The sequence below is a fragment of the Rhipicephalus microplus genome, chromosome 1 (genome assembly GCF_043290135.1).
Source record: "Rhipicephalus microplus isolate Deutch F79 chromosome 1, USDA_Rmic, whole genome shotgun sequence".
NCBI classification, from domain to species: domain Eukaryota; kingdom Metazoa; phylum Arthropoda; class Arachnida; order Ixodida; family Ixodidae; genus Rhipicephalus; species Rhipicephalus microplus.
The window spans coordinates 47,548,947-47,566,756 of NC_134700.1; the positions used below are offsets into that span (position 1 = coordinate 47,548,947).

At 46.2% G+C, this 17,810-nt stretch overlaps 1 protein-coding gene across 10 annotated transcripts in view; it reads left to right on the forward strand.

Annotated features, from left to right (window-relative positions):
- Lrch (Leucine-rich-repeats and calponin homology domain protein) overlaps window positions 1–17,810 on the forward strand; it is a 291,082-nt gene that overhangs the window by 106,839 nt on the left and 166,433 nt on the right. For all 10 annotated transcript variants that reach the window (XM_075865225.1, XM_075865554.1, XM_075865385.1 and 7 more), the window contains exon 6: window positions 926–1,049. In XM_075865225.1, the coding sequence (XP_075721340.1) occupies window positions 926–1,049 (124 nt within the window). The remainder of the gene's footprint in view (window positions 1–925; window positions 1,050–17,810) is intronic.

A 17,810-nucleotide genomic window follows, 5' to 3' on the forward strand; every position in this document is an offset into this window, starting at 1 on the left:
AAATTTTCCAGAAATCACCAGTGAAAATTCAGAGCTAAGAGACTGCGACACAAAAACTTCATAATCTAAAGTAAAATTTAGATACTAGCATGATATTGCATATTCGCACTATTTGAATATTCAGCAATATACAGGTTCAGTTATAGCTCTTTTGATGCATTAGTTTTTATGCAAGTCACATCCCAAATTCATAAAATAAGAATAGTTGTAACTTTTTTTTGGATTGATGTAAAGAAATGTAATTACATATTTTCAATCAGTGTACAAAGCCGAATATTCGCTGAAAAAATCGTGTCTCTAGGCCTAATACTAATATATTTCACTATCGGGTCCCATGTCCCCCCTTAATGCAGCCATAAGCTTTGCTATTCTTTGATGTTGAAACATTGTCGTGTCTGAAACTAGTTTGGTATCAAGGATATTTCAATTTACGGGAGTTCAATATAGTTGGGTTTGGCTGCATGATTTTTACTATCAAATTGCTAACATGCGAGATAAGTGAGACTGCAAAAGTATATTTTTGGTGTGTGCTTCTTGATGCATGTTGGTTTCTAGTCAGCGCCTGTGATGCACAGCTTCTTTATCAGTCCCCGTATTTTTAGCATTAATTTTAATATCATGATTCATCTTGTTCGAGTGTTTTCTTGCACTAAAATATTAACAAAATGCCTCTGTCTCATTGGCCAGGGTTCCTGCATGAGGCAGCATTGATATGAACCACCATACTGGTAAGAAAGTTGTTATAGCGATTGTCAATCCCAGAAAATAGTTGTGAAACTGTTGTCACTTCTTCTAGTCAGTTCTTGCTATCTGAGAACCACTGTTCAAAGGATGTTGCGTTAACTTATGCAAATTACTTTTGACTTTAGGAGTGAACAGAAGAGTTCTATATTAACGATGCACTGCAAATGGTGGTTATTTGCAGGGTGGATCAACGTGCGTCTAGCAATGGTCATGGGACAGAGCCTGTTGCTGGCAAACGACCAACCACTATTGATTCCGGTTACTGCAGCACATCAGATCCCACTGACAGTCGTTGGTCCTTTGAGGTGTGTAGTCTACTGCTGCTGCTGCTGTCCCTGTGCTACATGGTGTCTTGCTAGGGATTTCCTGGAGTCCTTGAAGAAAACATGAAATGTCCGGTCCGCTGAACACCAGGAGGCAATGCATCAGCATTTGCTTTGAAATAGAGCAACACTACACAAGCCAGAGCTCGGGCCCTTTGGCTTGAATTCTTGGTAACTATTGGGGATATCACTGGACAAGTATGTTGACATGTCTTGCAGTGTCTTATGGCCTCACAGGTTAGCCTTTTACCTGCACTACAAATAATGAACATCTGCTGCATTGGCCTCTCTATAATTCAAATCTGTGTGCCTGCCGATGGTGAAGGCATAGTCTTCAAATCGCTGTAACCAGGTAATCCACTCTCCGGCGTTGTCGAAGTAGAATGGGGCCAGGCTCCAGAGTCTTGTAGCAGCGAGAGCAGGAACTGGAATGTCTTTGTTAACCATGTCAAATGGCAGGATCCTAGAATCTCATTTCTGACACCACGTCCTGGGACAGTTCGAGCTAAGGTGGCCAAGAAAGCCATCTGAAGCCCCAGGGCCGTGGAGTATGGACGCACGCTCAGTCCCCAGCAGAAGTGATCCTCTTTATTTCTGATGAACCTTTTTTACACTACAAAATAGAGGGCACCCCATAGCAGGCTTGGCTAAGACATGGCTGTGTATGCACTTGGTACTCTCGTGCCCTCTACATCTTTTGCACCATGTTAGACTGCAAGCCAGCTAGTCAAATTGAACTATTGCAGTGATGGAAGTGCTGCTCCAATTGCTCCAATTGCCCCAAAAGAGAAATGTTTCTCCATGCTGCTCCAAACAGTAATTTTTGTTACTAATTGCTCCAAAGCTGCTCCGAAATGACTCTGAGAGAATGAGAGTGACAAACGTTTACTCTTTGATCAACTCACAAGTCCTTAAGAAACCTTAAATAATCGGTGTACTTTCATCCCACTGTGCTGCTAGTTGCAGAATTATCGGCCCTGATCCCATTTGTGAGACAGAACTGTAATATCGACCATGAAGTTCATTTGGCCGTTTTTTTCATCAGCTTGACATGCAGGCTAGTGTGGTGAATGTGAAAATGAACCGGATTGCTTTTATCTCATACCTGTTATCTACTGCTCATTTCGCAGCACTTGTAATGGACTGTGGTTACTTCTAAAATGTAGCGCTTAGCTTTTCCAGTTTATATTGATTAGTGCCCCAAATATCAGTATTTCAAATTTAGCTCATTTCACAGTACATTTCTGACAACCTGCCATTGTTTGCTTCATGAAATTTACTTTGATAATTGATGGGTAAATACATTTCATAATAAAGAAAATATTTACTAGGTGCTTCGACAATGCTCTGAACACCAATTAATGCATGGCAAGTTTATTATCTGCTCCTAAAGCACTAGTAGCTGTTGTAAACTTGCATTTTTTTCTGCTCGGAAAACTCTTACGGCTGCTCCAAAGTAGTACTTTGCCTGCTCTAAAGTTTGCCCCAAAAAAGTAAAAATTCGCTTCCATTACTGCTATTGCCATGCACATTTATTTCTTTTATTTTAAAAGGGGACATGAGCCCCGAACTTAAGTTTATTTTGTATGAGTAGCAGTGTTGCAGTGTCCGTTCCGTTCCCATTCCATTCCGGGGAATCTCAACTTGTCGTAATGACATTCTTTTCAGTTTCTCAGAATGCAAAAAAACATTGCCCATTCGAACTCCCGAAATGGCCAGGCAGGTGAATTCCATTCCTACAATTCTTCCACGGAGGAAAGGCATATCTTGATAGCTTGATCGAGCTAAGAACATAAAGCTGATGTCATCAGATGCGTGAGAAAGGCAAAACTACGCTAAGCATGTTACACGGTCGAGGGATAGTAGCTTGGTGACTTATCTAGTGCAGTATAACCACCCTACTAGTTCCCACAGAGGCAGTTCTTACATAGTCAGCACAATCTTAAAAAAAAAAGTTCTAAACAGTTCGTTAATTACTCAATGGAAACTGTTGGCAATGCATGCATTTACTTGTTTCAAGCGTATTTTACTACCTTTGTGGCATCACTTTACTATAGCCAGCAGCTAATAAAGCTTGAAACTTTTACTGTTACTAACCAGGAATGCTTTCTTTCTAGGTAACTACTAAGCCACATACGTTTCCAGATCTCGTAAACACTACCATATATCTTGCAGTAATCGTGACCCTCTTTAGAAAAACTAGACCAATCTTAATTTTGTCGATTGCGTTGGAATAAAACTTGCATGCTGAGTGACAGACATACACTTGAACCTCGTTATAATGTAACAGGATATAATGAAATAGTGGATATAACGAAGTAAATGAAATTCCCCTTGAAAGCTCTACTGAGAACCGTGCATTTTACACCTCGTTGTAACGAAGTAATATTGACCGGTAAATATCTAACGAACTAAATTACTCTATCAAATAGTCTATAAAAAAAAACGACTGTAGTGTGTTAAGTATATTGTTTTCTGCGGAGTTTGACGCTCGTTCAGCGTGGCTCTTTCAAAACTACCGCGCCGACCTTACAACCACGCCCCGCGCAACCGAGAGAGCCGTCCTCCTCACACAGCCATGGCGAATACCATGGCATAGAGCCGTGGCTATGTGTAGAATGAATAAAAAATTCGAAGCAGCAGAGTCTATATAAGGGTAGAATTATAGTTAGTGCGTTGCTTATAAATGTTAAATTCGATGGTGTGAAGTTTGAAAAACAGGATGTCAAGGAAAATTGTGCTCTATTTTCAGAAAAATACATGATTCTATTCCATTCCGTGGAAAATGTGCTTAATCCCATTCCCATTCCATTCCTTCAAGCTTTATCACTATTCCGTTGGTGTTCCAAAATGGGGTCATGAAAATGTGGAATGATTCCGAATTCATTCCAATTCCGGAGTATCAACGCCCCAACGCTGATGCGTAGAGATGTAACTTACGGAATTTATGTATATTTGTGTGCAGCGTTCAAATATGCACTTATTTTTCTAGTATAAAATGTACTGTAAATCTCAAGCAAGGGCATATGATAAAAGATAATTGCACAAGATTTGGAGGCAAGGCTCTTGCACGATCATGCATCAAAATTTAAGATGTTTTAAGAAAAGCCAATTAAAGTAAATAATTCAACCTGTGCTTCTATTGAAATACTTTATTGAATACGCATGCATTTACTGTATTCATTTGCCCTTGTCGGGTGAATAAAAACAGTGAAACTCGTGGAAGGGGAGAAAAGTCTGCACATTAGAAATCTCCTGAAGAAGAGAGGGGGCCGCTGGTACAGACAAGGGCCCCTTGCTTGGGTGCGGGCGTTTGCTCAGCAATGTACGGTATTTTGTCAACTATCAACATTTTGTATGCTTTTTGGAAGCTCCAAATATTCTAAGCTGAGAGAGTTGCAGAGTAATTGAGCACGTCAGAGTGACCTGGAATGGCAAGACAAGAAGAGTTATTCTAGAAACCCGTTTGAACAAAAGTTATCAGATGTTGAACATTCACAAAGGAGTCTCTGCCAAGCTGGCATTTAAGCCACAAATATTTAAACATACCACCACTTGTGTTTCAATAGGCCGCAAATATAAGCAAACTCAAGTGAGTTTCATTGAAATCGGTAAATAAATTTTAAAGAATTTCTGAAGTTCACTGGCCCTCTTTAATGTGATTGGGCATGTAAGGTCTTGAAATGAGGCACGCTGCTCTCATAACACTCAAAGACAGTTGACGCTGTCGGACCGAACCAGCCAGGACATTTATTTAACTGCTTTTACATCGACAATATCGCCAGCCAAATCAAAATACATCACTACTGATCAGCATGCGAAATACATCATTCCAATACACTCAACATAAAAGCAGACACGAGATTAAGCAAAGGCAGTGTCGCCAACGCTCGACTCACTATGAGGGGCCCACGGGAAATCACCTGCGGCGCCGTCCACATGGACCCACCGTGAGAGACGTCTGTTTGTGCTAGCCACCACACACCAAAAAGCCTCGGCAATCTTTCTGTCCAACCACCTAGCCTCGCTGCCAGGACTGTTGGCGCTACCATGCTAACCATAATGATGGTGATGGTGAAGATCGCGTGCGAGAGCTGCGCCACGTACCGCTCACTCGCTGTTATCCCTAAATGCGGCCTATCCGTGAGACATGTGTGCACCACAAGGCACAAACGACTTTACAGGGAGTGATATCACCTCCACAGGCTTCACCCAAACCAAAACTGTAACCCCTGCTCAGTACATGTTTGTGGATGTGTTAAAGCTAGTGCGTGTTCTTCATCACTTACGTCGACCCACTAATGTGCTTTTCACTGGCTTTCTTAAACTTCATCTTTTTTGATCACTGGCTTTACTCAACAGAAAAAACAAAACATAGATGTTTAGCCACCTGTACAGGTGGCATCGTCAGTACAAATGGCATCAGATGAGAGAATGCATCACCCTTATACCTTGCCGTAAACATCCTGCAGAGGGCCACGATTACTATTGCATGAAGATTGATTACGATGAATGAACCATAACTCCACAAATTTCCTTGGGCCCCACCATTGCTCTCGTGCTAGCGTCATTGCATTTTCGACATGTGTGTGTGTGGCTTTTGTAACATTCCTTGCGTGTTCCTTGAGGCGGGTACGGCGTCAAGGCCCCGTCTCGCCGATGTAGGTGGCATCACAGTTCACATGCAGTCGACCTTGTATATTACTTTGCTTGGTTCCTTACGGGGGGGGGGGGGGGGGGGGGGTCCTTTAATTTTAGGAACACAGTTCCCAGGGTGCACATAGGCTTAAAGCCAGTGATAAAAAAAGATGAACTCCCCTGGCTTTTGGAAAATATGTCTGGCTCGGTGAAATCATAAGAATAAAAAGTTTGGTTTTTAGTTCTTCATTTTAAAAACTGGCCCTACATTTTGAGATCCATTTTATCTCTTCTTCAGGGGTAGACTGTCGGGCCAGCTTCGAAGCTAGCAACTTTTAGTCATCCTCTCTACTGTCGTTCTGTCTGCCGTTCTTGTCAATGCGTTGTCTTCTTCCATTCTCCAGACTGTGTACATACAAGCTCGGCAGAGTCCCTGTTGAGATTGAGCGGTTTCCAAATGTTGTTTGCATCTGCCAAGATTCTAAGTACTGCATTTTGGTGTGGTTACCTTCCGTTTTGGTGATCTGGGCGATGTCGTCAAGTTGATGCTGCGGGGGTCCATCTCGTTGTGTTCTGTGGGAGCATTTCGTGCTACATTGAAGCAACGCACCTAAGTTTCAATGATGCTGTATCCTTTCTCGAAAGTTTTTCGTCTCACTGATGTGACTGATGTCGCAGTAAGTGCAAGGAACTTGATAAACTTTGTCACTATTTTGTCTCGGGAGCGCTTGCGAAAGGTTGGATTGACAGATGTGCTAGTCAGCGGTAACTCGGCAAATACATTTTAATACTGCACAAAATGTAAAAAATCTGAACTAACCCTTTAAGTGCAAAAAAGAAACTCACGCAATAAGAGGCTATCCAGCAACACCGGAACTAACTTCAATTCGAGTCAAGTTCAATCCTTAGCCCTAATCTTTCTCTAGCCAAAATGACGTTTCGGTGAGGAAACGTTCTTACAGTTCATCCCGTAGTCGCGTCAACTCTGCACTTTTGCCGTGTCGATGGTTCGTTGAGTCTGTCATCTACGTCTTTCTCAAGCTCCTATGGTCATCGTTGGTAGTTTCCGCCCATTGTGCTGTTTGTCTTCATTGCCTGTGTCTCCGTCTTATCTGTCATCTTTAGCTTCGCTGGGCTAGGCTTAGCTCGTCATGGACTTCCTTGCTGACGGGTCCACTCTGCTGACTGGTGTGGGCTGCTACCACCCTAGCGTGAAGTGGGATAGCTGCTAATTCACCAGAAACTGCTCGGCAAGCGGGCGGCGAATCCGGGCAGCCTCACTCGGAAGGACCTCCGAGGTCTCCGGCCATTTCCTGGGCCTCTCAAGCCATCCTTCAGAACTGGGTGTCTGTGCTTCTCCAATCGCTTTAGCGACGCTGGTTTCCCATGTCTTGCAGCTAATGGTACCAGAGGAGTTAAGGTGGGAGGCTATCAAGAAAGGGCAATGTTTTTGTTTGTTGAGATATTCTAATGAAAATTTCAGGGTATGCTAATAATAAAGTCATTTAAATAACCACAAAATTTCATGCATTTAGGCTCATTGGTTCCAAAATTAGTCATTTATCAGGATAGTCCACATAGGTTTCTTAGTCAGGCTCTGGTGAATTTAGTAAATGTGCTAGCACCATGAAATTCACTGTGATAATTCCTAGATTTGTGCTTTACACTAGGTCAGAGCCGTTTTTCTTTAATTTTCTGGCTGAAAGTCTTTAGCAGAGCTCTGAATTTGGTGTTTGCCATTGAGCATTTATTAGAAATGTTAATTAATTATCACAAATTGCAGCTGCAATAAACTAAGAAAGTGGCTCTGTCAGTATGTGGGCTATTTATTAGGGTGCACAATAAAACAAGCATGGTACAAATCAGATGAACGGTTGCAGAGATATCACCAGACCTCACTGGCCAGAAAAAGTCATTCTGAGAAAACGGACTTTGAAAGTTTTGAACACATATTTTGGTCTAAAATAACCCTGCAATGTAGCTAAAAATGTTCTTTAGAACTTTTTTCCTTTTCCACTTTTCCTGCTTGTGTTGCAGCGGTACTTGAGCCTTTTTCAAACAGAAAAGGTCTTTCTCTGCTGCTCGTTGGTTGCCGGAATAGTGCCGTCGATTGCCGACATAGCGTCGAGCTTTGGTTGCACAGTAACACATTCACTATCTTTCTGAGCTACCTCCTCGCACGCCCAAAAATGCACATTCGACGACACGGTCGCCCTGTTCGGGGCCGTAATCACTGCAGTTAGCGAGCGCAATGCACCAGGCGCACTTGGGCACGAAACACAAACACCAGCCTCACTTGTGACGACTGAGCGTTGCACTGATGGTGTAGCAATCTCGGTGTCGCGATAAGCATCACCGCAGTCGTCGAAGAGACAAAGGAGAAGCTGCTCAGCATTGATGCGACTGTCGCCCACACGTTGGCGCGTGAATGAGCTTCACCATGCGTACGAGCTTCATTGAACGCTTTCTTGAACAGAGCACGTGCCAAGTCGCAACCTTTGCTCTGCTCATCATTAGGGACAGAACAACAATCAGAGTCCCGTGAACACGACGAAAGGTCGTCTCGTAAAGACTGTGAAAGATTGAAAAGAAAGCATGAGAACCAAGCGGAATGATGGCAAATGTGACACACAGCGCACGACAAGAGAACACCGGCGCTTCCAGTCGCGGCTTCGCATCCGTGCCGCGGGAGACTTGAAAACTTCGAGAGCCCTCCAATCATGAACGATTCCCGCCTCGACCACGCCGCTGCTGCTGGCGCTGGTGACGGAAAAAAAAAAAAGCAAGAATTCACGAGCAAAACAAGACCAAGATGACGGCCCTGGGTCACGTGGTTGGGAAATTGCAATGTGCAAAGTTAGGGTATTTTCAGCGCCTGCTGGCCACTCGCCTGCTGCCGCGGCATGTTATATAATTTATTTGATGTACTTTCGCAATGAATTAAGCCTTGATATTTACAGAACAGATAATTTATAAAACATACTACCCAGATATGTGGTTTTCAAAAAAAAAATTGACTTTTTAGCAATTTTTCGGTTTTCAAAGGGCACGTCCTCCCTTAAAGGACACGTTGCTGAATTTAGGACATGATGGTGTTATGGCCAGTCACCAGGGCATAAAAAATATGTTAAAGAGGATCACAGAGGAATTATTCTGGGTAGGAGTGCAGAGTGATGTGAAAAGATGTGTTGAATGGTGCGACGTATGTCAGAAGACTGTTTCTAAAGGTACAGTAGTCAAGGTTTCGCTGGGTAAAATGCCGATTGTAGAGTTACGTTTTGATAGGGTGGCTATATATTGACGCGTGTGTACTGGTGGACCAAAACGACGATAAGGGGATTTGGCGGACACCAGGTAGTGGAGCTCTGGCTGATTGAAGATAGAGAAGGCGATCTTACTGTTCGGCTGCTGAGAGTCGCTGTGTCAACGTTTATCTGCCTTTGGTTCGCGCTGTACCGCGAAACTGGTGGAAGTGCTGGGACGCAACCCTACCTAATGCTCCATACTCCCACTGGGAGCCATTCATCTAGCTCGGACGCATTGTCACCCATCGCAACTCCCGTGCACCGGTTGGAGCGGCTGATAGGTCTCGCTCCAGAGTTCACGCCTTCCACGGAACCTCGCAAGTGCCCATTACCTCTCCAAATTGCCAACGCCAGTCCGCAACCGGCGCCCCAAGGCCCCCCGCCAATACAGCCTTCACAGGTAACCATCTTTCAACCACTGGTTCCCTATCACTTTAGTGGCGGTGCCCATGAAGACGTGGACGACTGGCTTGAGCACTACGAGCGTGTCGCCAAGATTAATCTGTGGCCTGAATAAGAAAAGCTCTCACGCGCCTATTTCTACCTTGACGGCGGTGCGAAAATTTGGTATGAGAACAGAGAAGCCAGTCTGTTAACTTGGGGCGACTTCCGACAACAGCTTGTCGATACGTTCACCATTGTCGATCGACGCGACCGTGCGCAGCAGCTGTTGGAGCTATGGGTTCAAAAACCCAATGAAAGCGTTACTATGTTTGCTGAAGATATGACTCGTCTTTTTCGTCGAGCTGACCCGAACATGAGTGAAGATAGGAAGTTGAGCTACCTCATGCGCGGCGTTAAGGAGCAACTTTTCGCCGGGCTACTGCGCCACCCTCCAAGTACCGTAGTTGACTTCATCAAGGAGGCTACGGCTATTGAGCGGGCGCTCCATCAACGATGCAGGCAGTATCATCGAATGTCTAGCAGCGCCCCAATCAATGCTGCCGCCATACCTGAGGATCAAAGCTCCCTGCGAGACCTCATTAGGGAGATAGTTCGCGAAGAACTGCAAAAGTTCCGGAATCCAGTTGCTCCAACCCCCGTTGCGTCCGTCGCTGAACTGGTACGCGACGAAATCCGCCACACATTTTCTACCGCTGGTCCTGGTGACGAGCACCGTCCCATGAGCTATGCCGATGCTCTGCGACGTTCACCATCTGGTACATCGCTGCCATATCACCCAGTGCCGACGACCCCTTGGTCACCGCGGCAAGAGCAGACCCTGAGCCGACCGCCAAGCCAACCGACGTACCACCAGGCGTCCACAGCAGCACCATGGACATCAACGCAAGAAGGGAGGCTCAGACGTCCACCGCTCCGAAGAACAGACGCATGGCGCACAATCGATCGACGTCCACTATGCTTTAACTGCGGAGGTGCAGGTCATATTGCCCGTCATTGCTGGCACCGCAGTGATTCGTTCCGCCCTCTTCGAACATGGTCTGACGATCGACGTGCAAACGAAGAATACATACCACGCCGGGAGGACGCCTCTTTCTATGGAGCCCGTTCTCACTTTTACGAATACCGTACTTCAGACGAGGAGGCAATACCTACCCGCCAGCCAGGTTTGGGACGTCAATCCCGCTCTCCTTCTCCCGCTCATTCACCTTCGTCACACCGACGTACCTCCGCGGACCTTAATGCAAGAAGGTCACCCAGCCCGCGACGGGAAAACTGAGGGCGGCGGCCTCCGGGGGTAAGGTTGCAGGCCATGAAGATGACGACGAAAAGCCCCCATTACACGACGCTGTAAATCCGACAAGACGTGAGCGCGACGACATTGTGACCGCTGACCTGAGTGTTTTTCTTGACGGCCAGAAAGTAATAGCCTTAGTCAACACCGGTGCCGACTTTTCTATCATCAGTCAGGACCTCGCCATCCGCCTCAAGAAAGTGAAGACACCCTGGACAGGCCCTCAAATAAGGACGGCAGGTGGTCAGTTATTGATGCCCTCTGGAAGATGCACAGCGAGAATTGACATAGGAGGTTCTTCTTTCGTTGCGTCGTTCGTCGTTCTCGCCGCATGCTGCAAGGATCTAATTATTGGTATGGATTTCTTACAAGAGTACGGCGCCGTCATCAATATCCCAGACAGTTTGATTACATTCCGCAACAGTTCGGGCGCACCTGATTGTACACAGGCGCGACCAAACCAATTGCATCTAACTGATGACGATGTGGTTCTCCCTCCTCAGTCGTGCACGCTTGTTTCTGTGGCAGCCCCTGTCCAGTTTGACGGCGAAGGAGTAGCAGACCGAATAACCTCGCTCCTCTTCACACACGGCATTTCCGTCGCAAGAGGTATCGTCAGTGTCGCCGCTGGACGCACGGACTTGCTTCTGACAAATTTTAGTGATGAGCGCCGTCACCTTCCAAAAGGCATGGCCCTCGCTTACTTCGACGATATCACAGACGCAGAAGGCTGCTTGGCAGTAGTCGACGAGGCGCCAAAACTTGATTCGACACCAGTTCTTGACGTTAGCACTACTTTGCCTAAGAACGAGCGAAAGAGGCTTCTTGAGCTACTGGCCGAATTCAAAGACTGCTTTTCGACAACATCAAGAGTTGGCCGCACGCCTCTAACCAAGCATCGGATAATTACCAAGGACATGGCGAGACCAATTCACCAAAACCCCTATCGCGTGACTGCAAAGGAATGCGAAGTGATACAGGAGCAAGTCGACAAAATGCTAGAAGATGACGTCATTCAGCCCTCAAAAAGCCCCTTGGCGTCACCTGTAGTCCTAGTTAAAAAAGAAGATGGCAGCCTGCGCTTCTGTGTAGATTACCGAAAACTCAATCAGGTGACAAAGAGAGATGTGTATCCACTTCCTCGTATAGATGACTCTCTCGACAGACTTCGACATGCTCGTTACTTTTCATCGATGGACTTAAGGAGTGGGTATTAACAAATCGAGGTAGACCCAAGAGACCGCGAGAAGACTGCTTTTGTGACACCAGATGGCTTATATGAATTTAAAGCCTTGCCTGCCCTTTGGTTTATGTTCAGTGCCTGCTACCTTTCAAAGACTTATGGATACCGTACTTTCTGGGTTGAAGTGGAAAACCTGCTTGGTCTACCTTGATGATGTCGAAGTTTTCGCCGCAACATTTGACCAGACCCTTAAAGACTTGAGGCAGTTTTACAAGCCATACGGTGTGCGGGCTTGACGTTGAAGCCTGAAAAGTGCCACTTTTGCTATGAAGAGCTGCAATTTCTTGGCCACGTTGTCAGTCACGCAGGCGTTCGTCCTGATCCTGAAAAGATCGCAGCTGTTGCACAGTTCCCGGTGCCGACTGATAAGAAGGCTGTCCGACGATTCCTCGGACTATGTGCTTATTAAAGGCGATTCATCGCGGACTTCGCACGCATCGCATCACCGTTGACCCGCCTCACGAGAGAAGACGTTGCTTTCCAATGGAGCAACGAAGAGGAAGCTGCTTTTAATAACCTCTGCCAGCGACTACAGACGCCTCCAGTGCTTGCCCACTTTGATGAGAAAGCCCCAACGATGCTACACACTGATGCCAGCAATATTGGTTTGGGAGCTGTGCTTGTGCAGCTGCAAGAAGGCACAGAAAGAATAATCGCCTATGCAAGCTGAACACTAACACGCGCCGAAATTAATTACTCCACGACTGAGAAGGAATGACTCGCCGTGGTATGGGCGGTCACAAAATTTCGCCCGTATTTATACGGCCGCCCTTTCAAAGTCATCAACGACCACCACTCACTGTGTTGGTTGACAAATCTTAAAGATCCTACCGGGAGATTAGCGCGTTGGAGTCTCAGGCTGCAGGAGTACGACATGACTGTCGTACACAAGTCAGGAAAGCGCCACATGGACGCCGACTGTCTATACCGCTCACCCATTGAATCGGCAACTCTATCCGATGAGGAGGAAACAGCATTTCTCGGTGTGCTTGACTCAACCGCTATTGCACAGCAACAACGTGGCGACCCTGAGTTACTTGCCCTAATTAATTACCTGGAGGGAAGATCTCAGAAGGCACCAACTGTTTTCGTAAGAGCGCTGTCATCATTTTGCTTACGGAGCGGAGTACTATACAAAAGAAACTTCTCTTCAACAGAATCTGCGTATTTGCTCGTCATCCCAGCAGCCCTTCGCTCCGAAGTACTCGAAGCATGCCACAACGAGGTGACTTCAGGCCACTTAGGTTACACAAGAACGTTGGCCAGAGTACGGCAGCGCTACTTCTGACCAAGACTGACCATAGCCGTAAAAAACCATGTTCGTACTTGCCTCGACTGCCAGCGACGGAAGTCACCGCCGACTAAACCAGCTGGCCTCCTGCAGCCCGTGCAGGTCCCAAGAACACCATTCGACCAGATTGGCGTGGATATTTTGGGCCCACTTCCTACTTCTACTGCTGGGAACCGCTGCAATTTCCGCTCCGGGGGTAAGACCCTGGTGGGTTATTGTCGCGACTGATTACCTTACCCGTTATGCTGAAACAAAGGCTATCCAGAGAGGTACAGCAGCGGAGGTGGCACAATTTTTCATCGAGAACGTTGTCCTGCGGCATGGTGCACCAAGCGTCGTAATCACAGACAGAGGAACCGCATTTACGGCAGCTCTTTTGGAACAAGTCCTCATGCTGAGTGGAACAACTCATCGTAAGACCACCGCCTACTACCCGCAAACGAATGGGCTTACAGAGCGTCTGAACAAAACAATTGAAGACATGCTTTCAATGTACGTAGACGTCGAGCACAAAAATTGGGACGAAATCTTGCCATATATCACGTTTGCATACAACACTGCCAAGCAAGAAACAACCCAGATGACCCCGTTCAGCCTAATTCACGGAACGGAAGTACGAACCATGTTAGATGCGATGCTAGCGCACGAATGCGACGACATCGAACCGGACGCCGAGATGTTTACAGAACGAGCGGAAGAAGCAAGGCAACTAGCACGCCTGCGAATCCAGCAACAACAAGAGTACGACGCGAGCCACTACAATTCTCGCCGCAGAACAGTCGTTTACCAGACCGGCGACAGAGTATGGGTTTGGATGCCCATACGGAAACGAGGACTCTCTGAAAAGCTCCTAAGGAGATACTTTGGGCCATATCTAGTACTGCGATGACTGAGTGATGTTACTTACGATGTCGTCCCCGACAGTTCATATAGTACGAGGCTTCGCCAGCACCGTCCTGAACTAGTTCACGTTGTGCGCATGAAGCCTTATGAAAGCTAGTGACTGCGCAAGACACTTCTTAAAGAACAGACAAAAAAAACTGCACTACTGGTTTAGCATCGCGGCGATGCTCATTAAGAGGGCGGGGCAAATGACGCGTGTGTACTGGTGGACCAAAACGACGATAAGGGGATTTGGCGGACACCAGGTAGTGGAGCTCTGGCTGATTGAAGATAAAGAAGGCGATCTTGCTGTTCGGCTGCTGAGAGTCACTGTGTCAACGTTTATCCGTTGGTTCGCGCTGTACCGCGATAATATATTATGGGGCCCATCAACCCAGGGCCAGATAAAGGAAATCGATATGTTCTGACCCTGGTGGATGTGGCTACCAGGCATCCTGATGCGGTTGCTTTGAAAACCATAGACACCGTTCAGGTAGTTGAGGCTCTGTTGAACATGTTCTTGAAATACGGCATACCAAAGGAAATACTAGACGATAGAGGGTCGAATTTTACCTCAGAAATGATAAGCAAGGTACACAGATTGATGTCCATTGACCAGAAATTAACTACACCGTATCACTTAATGTATTACAGGTTGGTGGAGTAATTTAATGGAACCCTGAAAACTATGTTGAAAAGAATGTGTAGGGAAAGGCCTAAGGATTGGGATAGATATCTGCTGGCACTGTTGTTTGCATATCGGGAGGTACCGCAGGCCAGTTTAAGATTCTCGCCCTTTGAGATGCTGTATGGAAGAATGGTGAGAGGCCCAGTACCAATTTTCAAAGTTTTGTGGTCCAGGGAAGAATTGCAAACGGAGGAAAAGAACACATACACGTATGCGCTAGATCTGAGAAACAGGCTAGCAGAAACATGCAAAATAGCTCATCAGTAATTAGAACGAGCCAAGCAAAAGCAAAAGAACTACTATTATGGTAAAGCAGTGCGGAGGGCACTAAAGATGAGAGATAAGGTTCTGATACTGCTGCCCAAAGAAAATAACAAAATGTTAATGCAGTGGAAAGAGCCATTTATCGTCGTGCAAAAGAAGAGCGAAATGGGCTATGAAATTTAGGTGCGTTGCTTCAATGTAGCACATGATCAGAAAAATGTGTTCCACATCAACATGCTGAAGAGGTATAAAGAGCGAATAGAGGACAAAAAGGGAAAAGAGAAAGAACTAGTTACTGTATGTATGGTGATTGCAGAGGAAAACTGGGAAGAGGTACCTATGTATAATAGGAAAAAGACTAGGGTGTAGAGAAAGTAGCAATAAATCCTTTCCTGGAGAGTTCACAGGCCAAAGAGTTGAAAGATATAGTCGGTAAATTTAGTGAGAATTTTTCAGATTTACCCGGGCGTACGGAGATAGTGAAGTGCAACTTCCAGTGCTCCACAGAAGCACCCGTATATGTCAAGCAGTACTCGTTGCCTATAGCTATGCAGGAAGCCATCGAAAAAGCAGTGGAATAAATGCTAAAGCAGGGTATAATTTAGAGGTGCAACTGCATAATATCCTGAAGATAGATGTGGAACCTATTCCCAGAATTGATGTAGTGGTGGCTGAAGTGGCAAATAAAAAATATTTCTCGAAGCTAGACCGCTTAAAGGGGTATTGGCAAATACCAATGGAAAAAGTGTCAGAAGAAAAAACAGCATTCACGTGTTCCAGGGGGTTATGCCTGTTCAGATACATGCCTTTTGGGTTGAAATCAGCAGTGGCTGTATTCACAAGGGTGATGAGGGAGGTTATGCACGTTGTGCCCTATGAAGAGCATTACATCCTGGTTGCGACTGACACATGGGAACAGCATCTGCAGGCCTTAGAGCTGTATTCACAAGGGTGATGAGGGAGGCTATGCAGGTTGTGCCCTATGAAGAGCATTACATCCTGGTTGCGACCGACACATGGGAACAGCATCTGCAGGCCCTAAAGCAGCTGTATGGCAGGATAAAGGACGCTGGGCTGACCATTAAACTTACGAAATGTAAGTTAGGATACAACAGCATGTATTTCTTGGGGCAGAAACTAAGGTTAGGCCATGTGGGCCTGAAAAAAAGATATTGGACAAAATCCAAGCAGTGGAGAGACCTAAAACGAAGACATGGGTCCAATCATTCCTAGGCTTCACAGGGTTCTATCGCAAGTTCATGCCCTATTACGCAGAAATAGCAGGACCACTTATCAAGTTGGCCAGAAAGGGAGTGAACAATGTGAAATGAGAGGAGGTGCATGAAATCGGGTTTGAAAGGTTCAAGCGTGAAATGTCCCGCTCTCCCATACTGTTGGCACCAGATATGTAGAAAGAGTTTGTGCTATGCAGCGATGCATCGAATGAGGCACTAGGGGCAGTACTCCTGCAAGAGAGAATTTTCCACCCTGTGTTCTTCGCAAGTAAGAAGCTGAAGAGCACGAAGCAGAATTAGTCCACCATTAAAAAAGAATATTTGGCTTTGGTCATCATCATCATCAGCCTGACTACACCCACTGTAGGGCAAAGGCCTCTCCCATGATCTGAAAATCAACCCTGTCTTGTTATTTCCGTTGCCACATTATACCTGCAAACTTTTTAATCTCATCGGCTCACCTATGTGAATGAAAAGGTATGGGGGGTAAAAAAGTGTCTTGTCTATTCATTTAGGAAGCCCTTCAGAGTGCAAACAGATCACCGATCGTTAGAATTTTTGAGCAAAGCAAGGCTAACGAACAGAAGAATGATGAGGTGGAACTGGACCTCGCAGGAATACTGTTTCCACATGGAGTATATCAAGGGATGACAAAACGTAAGTGCAGATTTTATGAGCAGAGCCATGTGAATTTTGTGACAGTGTGTCGGGAGGTGCGAATTATGGGGAAATTGGGTGGGACAATGTGTGCAACAATGTGTGAACGATAGCAGTGATGACGCACAAATAAAAAGTGCTGTGATTGATGAATAAATGCGTGATGAGGTCAATGGAAAGAAAGAGGCCAAGAGAGAAGAGCAAGGACAAGGCTGAATCATATGAACAACAAAAATTAGCAGGTTTTTTTTTTGTGTTTGTGAGAAAGCTCTTTAAAAGGGGCTCAATGTGATTGGTACAGGAGAGGCGCAAAGTGCGAGCTGAATGTGGAAGCTGGGCGACGGTGCACGAGGAGAAAAAAGTGGCACGAGGGCCTGTGCACCAGCCACGTAGACGCAGAGGATTGGCCAGATAGAGGCTCGTCTCATGTGACCCGAGCTGTGATGGTGAACGACAAAGGTGAACGAGTCACTGTTCTGTGGGGTGCTGGACGGAGAAGACTGAGGAAAAAGCAAGCATCGCTCTCACCCGCGACGAGAGCGGCTGGTATCTGATTTTGGAGGCGGCGACGAGCAAGACCCGGGGAATGGCCGTCGACCTTGGAAGGCTCCAAGCAAGGCTGTTGGACATGTTGCCCCTCGGCATTGCAGGTCTGGGATCGCCAGCAGCCCTTCTCTTCTCGGCAGGACGGCTGCATACGACAGTTGAGACAAAGTGTCCCTCTCCTGTGGAATCCTGAAGCAAGGGACCTAGGCCTGGTTAGGCCTAACCTCGACTGAGCGAAGACAATGAAGGCTACTGAAGACAAGCGTGACAAGGACTAGGGGCAGGCAGGCTTGGCGAA